We start from the raw sequence: 13,670 nt of genomic DNA, 5'->3' as shown, positions 1-13,670 counted from the left end.
AACTTCACGAAAATTAAGCAAATCAAAAAATAAAACAAAAATGATCCATTTATAACCATTTATTGCTAATATTTCAATGTGTTAAATACTTTTCTGCATTCAACATGATTTTAACAATACATTTCAAATCATTCCATGTTATTGTTGAATGAAAACGAAGATTTTATGCAAGTATTTATTTATAAACCGACCAGCGTGTGAACAAAATGGAAAATAACTTAGTAAAAATGTACAATTATCTACTCATCAGACGTTGCGCTTATAAATATTTTGTGTATAGTGTGAGAGATATTATTTATTCCATTTCAATCTGGCCTTGAATTTTTTTCTGCAGAACACCAATCTGAAAAAAAAATTTAATAAAGGTGTGTTAACATCGGTCAATAAGTTTATCAAAACTGTTTTGTGTCTTATAGTTAATTAAAAGCATTTTATACAGTCATGTATACATACATATAATCATGTTTTCTTCCCTTACGGGGTAGACCGAGCCAATAGTTTCGAAAATACTGAAAGGGCACGTTTAGCTGTATGACTTAATAATGGAATTGATATTCAATCATTCTCAACATTCAATTCAATTCAGACTGTCTACCTTCATAAAATTGCAACCATTTGGTGTTGTCAATTCATTACAATCAGTTTATTTTCAAATATAGAAAAAGATGGAAGAGGAATGAAATAAAACCCCAAATAAAATAATAATATATAATCACGTATATAACCCCCCCGGGGTAGACAGAGCCAAAAGTCACCAATAGACTGAACAGCCATATTCAGCTTTTTGGCAATTCAATTCTATCATTAGATAGAATTGAGATTCAAATAGTGACAGGTTGCTAGCCCATCGCCTAAAAGAAAAACCCAATTATATAAGCATATCCTTTAGTCGACTTTTACGACATTCATATGAAAGAGATGGAGTGGAAGACACGGCACTGATATCCAGCATTAAAAAAAAACAATTTTGTTTTGAGAATTACGAAAGAAAGAAAAAGAAAGGATAAAAAAATATTCATTTACCTCATAAACCACATCTCTCGCGCTACACGATTGGCTGAACATCATCATTATCGGTCGATCTCCCCGAAGACGACATCCAAGGTTCCTATAATCGCTACGATGTCGGCCAACATGGAGTTCCTGCCGATCTTCTCTAAAGCGGCCAAGTGGGCGAATCCGGGCGCCTTTATTTTACATCTGAAATTAATTTAAATGAAAGCAGGTTGACTAAGCAGATATACAAGGAGAGTGTGGAGGGAAAGGTCGGAGTGGGAAGACCTAGACGAACATATCTTGATCAAATTAAAGACGTCCTGGTAAAGGGTCAGCTCAAGAGTACCCGAAACCGCCGAGCTTGCATGAAGAGAGTTATGAATGTGGATGAAGCGAAGGAAGTATGCAGAGATCGTGGCAAGTGGAAAGAGGTGCCCTCCGGGAAAGAGGCGTGATTTTATGTATGTATGTATGTATGTATGAAATTAATTTAAATACAACAGCCAGTAGATGCTATCTTTTGTTCAATACATACATATAGTCACATCTCCCGCATCACATCCCTTGCGGGGTAGACAGATCCAACAGTCTTGAAAAGACTGATAGGCCACGTTTGGCTTTATGATAGAATTGAGATTCAAATAGTGACAGGTTGCTAGCCCATCGCCTAAAAAATAATCCCAAGTTAATAAGCTTATCTTTTAGTCGCCTTTTCTGACATGAATGGGAACGAGATGGAGTGGTCCTATTCTTTTTTTTTATCGGTGCCGGGAACCACACTGCACACGGTATAATTGTACCATAATATTATCTATACTAATATAATAAAGCTGAAGAGTTTGTTTGTTTGAACGCGCTAATCTCAGGAACTACTGGTTCGAATTGAAAAATTCTTTTTGCGTTGAATAGACCATTTATCGAGGAAGGCTTTAGGAATATATGAAAAAACCGGGGAAAATTATTCACCCTTGAGGGCTTCAATAACTATTCCACGCGGAAGAAGTCGCGGGCACAGCTAGTAGGAAGTATATAGTATAGAGAGTTACGCAGGGAGTATAAAGTTACCTGTAAGGTTTTGATCCTCCATCAGAGACCAAATAAATTCCGAACTCCCCTTTAGGCGCCTCCACAGCGGTATACGTAGAACCGGGGGGCACCTGGTAACCCTGGGTGAATAGCTTGAAATGATGGATCAGCGCCTCCATTGATGTCTGCGAAACAGAAAATAAATATGAGAGACTTACGAAACTTGTGCCGTGCGGTTCCCGGGCACCATTTCAAAAAAGAATAGGACCACTACATCTCTTTCCCACGGATGTCGTTAAAGGCGACTAAGGGATAGGCTTATAAACTTGGGATTCCTCTTTTAGGCGATGGGCTAGCGACCTGTCACTATTTGAATCACAATTCTATCATTACCTAAGCCAAACAGCTGAGCGTGGCCTATCAGTCTTTTCAAGACTGGTGGCTCTGTCTACCCCGCTAGGGATAAAGACGTGATCATATGTATGTATATAGACTTACGAAACAAAATGGATGTCGTAAAAGGCGACCGAGAGATGGGCTAATAAACTTGAGATTCTTCATGTGGGCGATGGGATAGCAACCTGTCAATATTTAAATCTTAATTCTATCATTAAGCCATACAGCTGACCGTGACCTTTCACTCAACTGTTGGCTCTGTCTACGCCGCAAGTATTTATATGTATGGCGCGAAAATATTCGAAAGGTTGAGGCTATAAGCTGTTTTAAAAGCTTTGTAACTTTTTTCTGTTACCAAAATTCCAAATAAGTGACTCATAGACAGGCTGACAGCTGAGGTTTGTAATGGGGTTCCGTTTTTAACTGTTATTTACGAATTCCTAATAAAACATCTGCGGAGAAACATCGTTGTATCGTATCTTATCAATCTTTTATATAAAATTCTCGTGTCACAATGTTCGTTCCCGTATTCCACCGAAACGGCTTGACCGATTCTCATGAAATTTGTGAGCATATTGAGTAGGTCTGAGAATCGGCCAACATCTATTTTTCATACCCCTTAGTGATAAAAGTTGTCAACCCTTAACATTTTTTAAAACTAGAAATTACTTAAAAAATATTTATTTTTCAAAACAACATTTGCCGGGACAGGTAGAATTACTACAATATATATCTACTTTCATACATTTTGAATCTCAATTTTTTTTTCAAATTAACCCAAACAGCGTGGCCTTTGTATTTCCAAGACCCTGTCTACCCCGCTATATGTATGTATGTGTGTAGTATATATACCTTCATCTCCGAATCTCAATTTTTTTTTTCAAATTAAGCCAAACAGCGTGGCCTTTGTACTTTCAAGACCCTGTCTACCCCGCTATATGTATGGATGTGTGTAGTATATATACTTTCATCTCCGAATCTCAATTTTTTTTTCAAATTAACCCAAACAGCGTGGCCTTTGTATTTCCAAGACCCTGTCTACCCCGCTATATGTATGTATGTGTTTCCTATCTATACCTTCATCTCCTCCCTGGAGGGCGGGGTCAGCTTGGCGTCGTCAGTCTTGACCTCCCCGGCCGGCATCTTGTTCAGGCACTGCTCGATGATGCGCAGAGACTGACGCATCTCCTCCGCGCGGCACAGATATCTTGGAGGGAGAATTACATATATTATATATTATTATATATATATACATAAAATCACGCCTCTTTCCCGGAGGTGTAGGCGGAGACTACATCTGTCCACTTGCCACGATCTCTGCATACTTCCTTCGCTTCATCCACATTCATAACTCTCTCTCTCTCTCTCGAGAGAGAGAGCGTTATGAATGAACTGGCCACTGGCCAATTCGCTTTATTGGCCAGTGGCCAGTTTTAACCTATAATTGTTGTTTATTTCAAAGAGGTTGCGTGACTATGTATTTTCAGAAAGTGAACAAAGGTAACTTAAGTGGTTTCTTTATGGTCCTAAAGTCTAATAATCTATCTAATATCTATTAATCTAAAAATTTGAATTTAAGGCATACCCCGGGCTCCACTCCAGAGTGGTGAGGATGCAACCGGGACTAAGAAATAGCCAAGAAGAAGATTGAATAATATTCAATATGGACTTCTTTTCCTAAAAAAATCGGTTGTCTCTAAAGTCGGTTCACTGACGACAGTTGAACGTGACAACGGCTTAAGAAAATACTGATGGAATGGTAGCATTTTTGAAAAGAAAAATTTAATTTCATTTGTTTAATATAGATTTGTATGTATATAGAGAAGGAGGTGTACGCTGCCGAACGCGAAGGCCGATTGTGCCTCTTTGTCGCTCGTTCCGCGCTCTCGCTTGCACTTCAAGCCTCACATGGAACGCCTCAGAGCGAGGTAACGCCGCATGAGTCATGTTTTTTCGTGCGTGCAGCCGGCTCAATCGAATTATAAGACGTTGTCACGTCAAACATCATTCACGTTTTTTAACGTAGACAATGTGCATTCGTCCTCGATTTAGATTTAAGAGATCTATATTAGTAAATTGACGTCCGATGAAAACGCTGCAGTGTAGTTTGTTCCGCCGCTTCTTCTACACACGCGCTTTGGAAGCGGCAGTAGTTATAATTAGATTTAAGTTGTGTGACGTCAACAAGTGATACCTTGTATCCAATTTTGAAAATAAATGTATTCTATTCAAAAAAAGAGTGTATTATAGTCACCTATCGTAACAGTCGCCGTTGGTGCCGATGGGCACGTCGAACTCCACGTGCGCGTACGCATCGTACGGCTGAGTCTTGCGCAGGTCCCACTTGATGCCGGAACCGCGGAGCATCACGCCGCTGCGAATATTATAAATAAATATATGTATGTATATATATATATATTTCCCGTGTGATTCCCGGCACCAATACAAAAAAGAATAGGACCACTCCGTCTCTTTCCCATGGATGTCGTAAAAGGCGACTAAGGGATAGGCTTACAAACTTGGGATTCTTCTTTTAGGCGATGGGCTAGCAACCTGTCACTATTTGAATCTCAATTCTATCATTAAGCCAAATAGCTGAACGTGGCCTTTCAGTCTTTTCAAGACTGTTGGCTCTGTCTACCCCGTTAGGGATATTGACGTGATGATATGTATGTATGTATGTATGTAAATATATATATCTAAATACCTACATACATATTGGTCACGTCTATATCCCATGCGGGGTAGACAGAGCCAACAGTCTTGAAAAGACTGAATGGCCACGTTCAGCTATTTGGCTTAATGATAGAATTGAGATTCAAATAGTGACAGGATGCCAGCCCATCGCCTAAAAGAAGAATACCAAGTTTATAAGCCTATCCCTTAGTCGCCTTTTACGACATCCATGGGAAAGAGATGGATATGTATCTACAATATAATAATAAATAAATATATACGGAACAAATTACACAGATTGAGTTAGCCTCGAAGTAAGTTCGAGACTTGTGTTACGAGATACTAACACAACGATACTATATATTTTATAATAAATACTTATATATATATATATAAACATCCAAGACCCCGACCAATCAGAAAACTTACATAGCCTAAAGCCTTCTTCGATAAATGTCCGAGAAAATTCAAGAAAAAAATATTTTTTCAATTAAAACAAGTAGTAGCGCGTTCAAACAAACAAACAAACAAACTCTTCAGCTTTATAATATTAGTATAAATTTTAACATGTAAAAAAAAAACTATTATTGTAAATTAAAAAGTGAGATTCTCCTTTCAAATGTCTCACCTGAATCCGTAATTCAATGCGTCCTGAGCTGTGACGATCCCAATATCCTTGGTCCTCTGCACCCAGAGCCGGTTGGTGGTCAACACGTCTTCCACCTCGTCGATCCTCTCCGCGAATTTGGACGAGAACTCGTAAATATCGTCCATCAGGCCGAGAGGCATGTCCTGGAACATGATGAAAGATTAGCTTTTTTTTCTGTGACTCTGTTTAAGAAGTAAAATCCAAAAAATTTAGCCCCCTCCCCTCACCCTTTCATTTAATTTACATACATACATATAATCACGTCTTTATCCCTTACGGGGTAGACAGAGCTAACAGTCTCGAAAGACCAATAGTGGCCGTTCAGATCTCAACATACCCTTTTCTATTCCTGTAACTACATCTTCTTTCACATCACAACATTCCCTTATCACGCTGTTCCTTATCCGGTCATTCAATTTCATCACACCCATCATACTCCTTAACGCTCTCATTTCCACTGCATTTATTCTGCTTTCGTGCTTCTTTTGCCATACCCAACTTTCACTCCCATACATACATATGGTCACGTCTATATCCCTTGCCGGGTAGACAGAGCCAACAGTCTTTTAAAGACTGATAGGCCACGTTCAGCTATTTGGCTTTAAGATAGAATTGAGATTCAAATAGTGACAGGTTGCTAGCCCATCGCCTAAAAGAAGTATCCCAATTTTATAAGCGTACCCCTTAGTCGCCTTTTACGACATCCATTGGAGAGAAATGGAGTGGTCCTATTCTTTTTTCCATTGGTGCCGGGAACCACACGGCACTTTCACTTCCATACATTATTGTCGGGAATTAATATATGTACACACAATATGCTTTCAGACAAGAGATCTCATTAAAGCGACGTAGTTTTTGAGGGTTTTTTAAATGTGAAAATGATGTCGTTTAATTTAAATAAATATAGGCTCAAACGGCTCAGAAGCATGGGTCTTTGTTCAAAAGGATGCAGTTGTTTTAAATGTCACCCTGTATATGTATATGGTCAAGTCTTTGTCCCTTGCGGGGTGGACAAGACTACCTCTTTCAACTTGCCACGATCTCTGCACACTTCCTTTGCTTACATAATGAATGTGGATGTATGTATATATGTAGGTACACACAACACATGCTTTCAGACAAGTGATTCTGTCCAACCCGCAAGGGACATAGACGTGACCATATACATATACAGGACGTGACCATATATATATATATATATATATATATATATATATATACACATAACATATGCTTTCCGACAAGTGATCTCACCAAAGCGACCCCCCCCGGCCGTATATAGGCGGCGTGCATGCGCGCGCCGCTCACTCTCTCGTAGAACTCCATCATCTTCTCCCTCTCCTCGAACAGCCAGAAGAAGGGGGTCAAGGCGCCGATGTCCAGCGCGTGAGTGCCGATCGCCATTATGTGGTTCAGGATGCGCGTGATCTCAGCGAACAGCGCTGGGGAGCGGAAACGGAAGACGATTTGAAAGTTGAAAGAATAACGTTGATTAGATGATTTGAAACTTAAAATAATTAAGTGAATTAAGTGCCGTGTGGTGCCCAGCACCAATACTATAAAAAAAAAAGAATAGCACCACTCCGTTTCATTTACCGTAGATGACGTAAGAGGCGGCTAAGGGTAAGGCTTTTAAACATACATACATACATACATATAATCACGTCTATATCCCTTGCGGGGTAGACAGAGCCAACAGTCCTGAGCGGACTGATAGGCCACGTTCAGCTATTTCGCTTTAAGATAGAATTGAGATTCGAATAGTGACAAGTTGCTAGCTTATCGCCTAAAAACAGAATCTCAAGTTTGTAAGCCTATCCCTTAGTCGCCTTTTACGACATCCATGGGAAAGAGATGGAGTGGTCCTATTCTTTTTTGTATTGGTGCCGGGAACCACACGGCACCTTTTAAACTTGGGATTCTTATTTTAGGCGTTGGCGAGGCTAGCAACCTGTCACTGTTTGAGTCTCAATTGTATCATCAAGCCAAATAGCTGAACGTGGCCATTCGGTCTTTACAAGACTGTTGGCTCTGTCCACCCCGCAAGGTATATAGACGTGACCATATGTATGTATGTACAAAAAGTTCAATATTCACTGATTCCAATTTATATTTTGTTAATGTACCAAATAAACGATTTTTCTTTCTTTCTTTCTCATACAATATGTATACTCACTGCGTATATATTTAGCTCTCATCGGTATATCGATGTTGAGCAGCTTCTCCACGGCCAGACTGTAGCACTGCTCATTGCACATCATGGACTAAAATAGCTGAACGTGGCCATCTGTTGGCTCTGTCCACCCCGCAAGGGATATAGACGTGAACATATGTTTGTATACTCACTGCGTATATATTTCGCTCTCACAGGTATATCGATGTTGAGCAGCTTCTCCACGGCCAGGCTGTAGCACTGCTCGTTGCACATCATGGAGACGTAGTCCAAGCGGTCGAAGTAGGGCAAAGCCTGGGTGTATGTCTTGTATTCTATCAATTTCTCCGTGCCTCGGTGCAGGAGGCCTATGTGGGGGTCCGCGGCGCGGACTGTCTGTAAAATTCAGTAAACTTTATAATAGAGTTTGCTTAAAGTTGTTTCACTGTTATAACTGTAGTGGGTATTATTAGGTTAAGTTTAAAATTTGTTTTATATTTGACTTACTTGACTTACGTATGTATGTTAGCATTTAGAAGTTGATAGTTATTATTGTATACTATCATCAAATTTAATAACATAATAATATTTGCAATTTAATACTAATTATTTCAATAGAATATTTCGGTCAAATAACAATTTGCAATCATGCCAACATTGTCCTAAAAAACCGGATCAAGAGTGCAAATTAGATAATTACCTCTCCATATCTTGATATAATATCTTATATCATACGTATCTTGATCAAATTAAGGACGTCCTGATAAAGGGTCAGGTCAAAAGTACCCGAAACCGCCGAGCTTGCATGAAGAGAGTTATGAATGTGGATGAAGCGAAGGAAGTGTGCAGAGATCGTGGCAAGTGGAAAGAGGTAGTCTCTGCCTACACCTCCGGGAAAGAGGCGTGATTTTATGTATGTACCTCTCCGTAGGCTACCTCTAGTAAGGCTTACAAACTTGGGATTCTTTTCTAGGCGATGTGCTAGCAACCTGTCACTCTTTGAATCTCAATTCTATCATTAAGCCAAATAGCTGAATGTGGCCATTCAGTCTTTTCAAGCCTGTTGGCTCTGTCTACCCCGCAAGGGATATAGACGGGACCATATGTATGTATGTATGTACCTCTCCGTCGAGCTCCAACACTAGACGGAGCACCCCGTGGGCGGTCGGGTGCTGCGGCCCGAAGTTCAGGATCATGTTGCGCACCTGCTTCTGAGCCGGCGGCACCACACCTGTAATTTTGTTTATTAGTTCACTCTTTTGGGTCTCTGTGGCGCAGTGGTAATACGCTTGTCTGTGACACCGGAGGTCCCGGGTTCGAAGCCCAGTCAGGGCATGATGAGGAACGAACTTTCTCTGATTGGCCTGGGTCTTGGATGTTTATCTGTATAAGTATTTATTATAAAATGTAGTACCGTTGAGTTAGTATCTCGTAACACAAGTTTCGAACTTACCTCGAGGCTAACTGAATCTGTGTAATTTGTCCCGTAAATATTTATTATTAAAATTTTTAGTTTGGATTTTAAAAAAACAAATGCTGTGTTTCCTGTTTCTTCCAATTGTCACTATTCCTGTATACTTCTCTTGTTTCATACATAACATACATGTAGCGGGAGCGATGATTCGGCTCGACCGCCACCAAAGGGAAGATCTTCCGCCAGGCTAGGTGTTATGCCTGGGGAACCACGCGACAGACGATGTTGTGTCGGAGGTTGTATTTATGCTCCAATCCATGAAATCTTTGAAATCGCGATTTAGATACTTCGCTGCTATTGGCTGAGCGCGTCAATTTCTTCGCGATTATTGACAGTTGTTGTGTGATTTGATGTTGTGACAAGTGGCGTAGAGATGTCGCCACATACATATACATATATAGTCACGTCTAAACACCTTGCAGGGTAGACAGAACCAACAATCTTGAAAAGACTGAAAGACCATGTTCAGTTGTATGACTTAATGATGGATTTGAGATTCAAGTAGTGAAAGGTTGCTAGCTTAATCTAAAGCCAGTATTGTGCACATTATAAAAACTCACTGTTATAGGGCAGATGTTTTATCATGGAGGTGACATCGTCCGGGAATATGACGACGCCCTCGAACTGCTTGACGTACTCCGCATCCGGCATCCATCTGTGGCCCTTGCGGTTTGAACTGAAACAATTAAATTGTACATACATACATATGGTCACGTCTTTATCCCTTGCGGGGTAGACAGAGCCAACAGTCTTGAAAAGACTGAATGGCCACATTCAGCTATTTGGCTTAATGATAGAATTGAGATTCCAATAGTGACAGGTTGCTAGCCCATCGCCTAAAAAAGAATCCCAAGTTTGTTAGCCTATCCCTTAGTCGCCTTTTACGACATCCACGGGAAAGAGATGGAGTGGTCCTATTCTTTTTTGTATTGGTGCCGGAAACCACACGGCACAATAAAATTAAATTGTACATTTGTAATATTGACTTTTATTTCACCTAGTCTTACACCATGTGCAGTTCTCAGAACTCTGTGTAAGTTAATTATGATTAAGCTTTACAGCTAGATGTGGCTTGACATAGCGAGACTTCTGACTCTGTCTATCACATAAGGGATATAGACGTGATTATGTGTATGTAACTCACTTGGGAATTTTAAGAAAAAAAGGAGGTATAAGATGATGTGTAACAGCTCCTGAAGTACTTATCTTTCTGCTGAATTTCATCAAAAATAGTCAAGTAGTTTTGAAGGTTTTCATACAGTTGAGTTGAAATTGAATATTACTTTTTAATTTCACACTATGTTTAACAAGTGAACTGAAAAAATGTTTTTCTAATAGTGGATCCCGTATTTTTGCCATACACAAACTGCGAAGTTGATGGACAAAGCTAACTGTTAACACATTTTTTCAGGCACATGAAGGTACAATTATGTGTATGATTTTTTTTTATGTAAATTACTTAATAATTTTAGATTAATCCGTTAATGATACTCAGTTATAATTACATGGATGTGACTTTATTTCGTACATTCTTAAGTTTGGGACAGTCCAAAACAAACGTCAATTTGTGTTTGAGGTTATTCGTCTCCCTTTAACGATTTGATGTAGAATGAGGGTTCTGAATACATGTTTTTCAAGGATAGCATAGTTCTTTATATTTTGAAACATATATTGTGGTAAATAATGACCGAAAACAATGCCAAATATAGCATTACGTAACTGGAATCATAATATTATTGAAAATGATTTTTTTCTACGATTTACTTACTTCACATTATAAACTGCTGGTAAATTATTAAGCAGGGTCTTGCTGGCGCTTAAATTGGCTGATTTTCGTAACAAAACATTCATAATTGAGGCCATTTTCAGGCCGAAAGCTGGATTGTATTTTTGATCCTGAAAAATTACTTCGTGACAACTGGAAATGACATCTGTCACTGTCAGATTCACCGATTCATGTTTTTTTTGCATGAATGGGTTAAGGCCAAAAAATTATACTGATAAATTATTCAGCTTTTAACCGATTTCAAAAAAGGTATGTACATAATTAATTTGAAAGGTAATTGATATTTGAATAGATTATAATATTCAACTGAATACAGAATACGAAAGCTTACAATATGACCCTTTCCGACAATATATATGAAAAAACAAAAGTTCCTTTTGATTTTTTTGTTCGTTCGTTCCTCATAAATTTTAATATCCCGACGTAACTTACTAACGTGCCCCGCGCTATGACCAAGGCTTTGTCCACCCCATGACTTCATCACATAAATTAACCATTAGTGCAGGTGTGACCAAATATAGAAGTTGCTATTATTATTCCCTCTATTTTCGGGCACAGTGAATTATTAATCTGTGTGTCTACTGCTAGAGCAATAACGTCATCAAAGTACACATTTATATGTTGGCGTCATGTGGGAAATTTTTAATAATTTGCGTGTGTCATTTTATTTTTTCTTGTGAACATAAATAAACTAACGTTGTAGCAAGTTGTAGCAATTTTAAAACTTAACAACTTTAGAAATCTAATTGATACATTACAATTGAAAGAGGTGATTAAGGCACACTCATCAAGGTCTTTATCTATTACGGGGTGGACACAGTCAATAGTAATAAAATATCAAAGGCTTTTAATGAAGTTGAGTATCCCACCAAAGGTTATAACTGTCCCTTGTTTGACCTTTACAGTCTGCGTGGGAAGAAGCAGCTGGAAAATAATATGTTTATTTTTTCCTAGCAGATCAATAAATAATTGATTTCAATGGATAATCAATACATAAATAGTGCCGTGTGGTTTCCGGCACTTCAGACTACCTAGGACAACTCCATCCATTTCACATGGATGTAATTCATCTAATGTAAACTTCCATTTTTTCTTTGATAGCGAACAAAAAGCATATTTAAGTAGTTAGTGTGCGTATTTATGCTTTTATTCTCGTGCAGATCGTAAAAGTCAATCAAAGAAAAAGTTGAAGTTACCTTCATTTAGGTACTGGGATGGCGGCCTGACACTATTTGAATATCATTTCCATTATTTAGTCATGCGGCTGAACGTGGCCTTTCAGTCTTTGCGAGGCTTTTAGATCTGTCTATTCTGTAAGGGATAACGTGATTATTATGTAGGTATGTCGACGGAAAAGTAGAGTCCATTCTGTCAACGAATGGGTCAAAAATGATGCATGTAGGTTGAGATTTGTACATACTCTTACAAACCCTGTTTTTTATATACCTACTTACAGATGATTTTTTTGGTGCACTAATCAAAAGTTGATTTATCTATCTAAACATGCCGTGTGGTTATTTTATTAGTTCCCGGAACTAATAAAAACAAGAATAGGACCACTCTATTTCGTTCCCATGGATATCGTAAAGGGCGTGTAAGGGATGGGCTTATAAACTTCGGATTCTACTTTTAGGCGATGAATTAGCAACCTGACACAATTAAAATCTCAATTCTATCATAATGCCAAATAGCTGAACATGGCCTATCAGTTTTTCAAGACTGTTGGCCCTGTCTACCCCAAGGGAAATAGATATAGACGTGATTAAATGTATGTATGTATGTATCTGAACGCCCGGAAACGAAGAATTATGTTTTCGAATTGCAAGAAGGCCAAACTATACCGTCAGAGCATAGTTTCAGACTCACTATTAGGTGAGATGGAAGACGAAGGCCTAATCAAATATTGAATAACAAAAAAAATTGATTGATTGAAGTCCCAAAATCACCCTTAATGTGACACAGGTAGTTGATAAGTACATGATACAAATTGACGTCGGTAATAAGCGCGTCACACGTATGTACTTGCAGCGGTTAAGTTAGTGATGTGAAATAGTCGACGATTTTAAGTTCATGCTAAAATATTTTTTTCCTGTCAGTGACAGCCTGATTTATGACTGTTTGTATTGACATTTAAAAATACTGGAGTAATGTTGGTTGAATCCTCTGGTTAAAGTGGACATACATAGACTCCAACTTTACTATTTATCTAGATTTTTGCTTGGCAGTGTTTATTACGAATATGGATGGATGAGTGAGATGTAATTACTAATCAGTGACCTGACTATAAACAATTAAAGTATGTCAAAAAAGCCTGAATTTTATTCTATTTACATACAGACCCGTATTGACCCCTTGCGGGGTAGACATAGCTAACAGTCTTAAAAGACTGAAAGGCTACGTTGAGCTGTATGGCTTTATGATGGAATTGAGATTGAATAGTAACAAGGGTACTAAAACTCATCGCCTATAAGAGGAATCTCAAGTTTAAAAACGTATCCGTTAGTCGCCTTTTACG

General features: G+C 38.7%; 1 protein-coding gene across 1 annotated transcript; it reads right to left on the bottom strand.

Moving 5' to 3' along the window:
- Positions 1-43: 43 nt before the first annotated feature.
- On the bottom strand, positions 44-11,299 carry LOC106139454 (NADH-ubiquinone oxidoreductase 49 kDa subunit). The gene is made up of 11 exons (XM_060952993.1): positions 11,138-11,299; positions 9,930-10,045; positions 9,017-9,126; positions 8,090-8,291; positions 6,998-7,185; positions 5,723-5,886; positions 4,673-4,792; positions 3,496-3,625; positions 2,062-2,207; positions 1,024-1,200; positions 44-343 (listed from the first exon to the last, which is right to left on the bottom strand). Exons 1-10 carry the CDS (start codon positions 11,230-11,232, stop codon positions 1,071-1,073), a joined length of 1,401 nt encoding a protein of 466 aa, XP_060808976.1. The 5' UTR covers positions 11,233-11,299; the 3' UTR covers positions 44-343; positions 1,024-1,070.
- Positions 11,300-13,670: the final 2,371 nt, after the last annotated feature.

This window comes from Amyelois transitella, chromosome 30 (assembly GCF_032362555.1).
Source record: "Amyelois transitella isolate CPQ chromosome 30, ilAmyTran1.1, whole genome shotgun sequence".
Taxonomy (NCBI): domain Eukaryota; kingdom Metazoa; phylum Arthropoda; class Insecta; order Lepidoptera; family Pyralidae; genus Amyelois; species Amyelois transitella.
Note: the sequence above shows the minus strand (reverse complement) of the source record. Positions and strands in the feature narration are given on the sequence as shown.

Coding starts and splice junctions, on each gene's coding strand:
- LOC106139454 (XM_060952993.1), bottom strand. CDS start 11,232: ATGGCCTCAATTATGAATGTTTTGTTACGAAAATCAGCCAATTTAAGC. Junction 5,887..6,997: donor GGCCGGGGGGGGTCGCTTTG/GTGAGATCACTT, acceptor ATCATGTTCCAG/GACATGCCTCTCGGCCTGAT. Junction 1,201..2,061: donor GGAGGATCAAAACCTTACAG/GTAACTTTATAC, acceptor AATTAATTTCAG/ATGTAAAATAAAGGCGCCCG.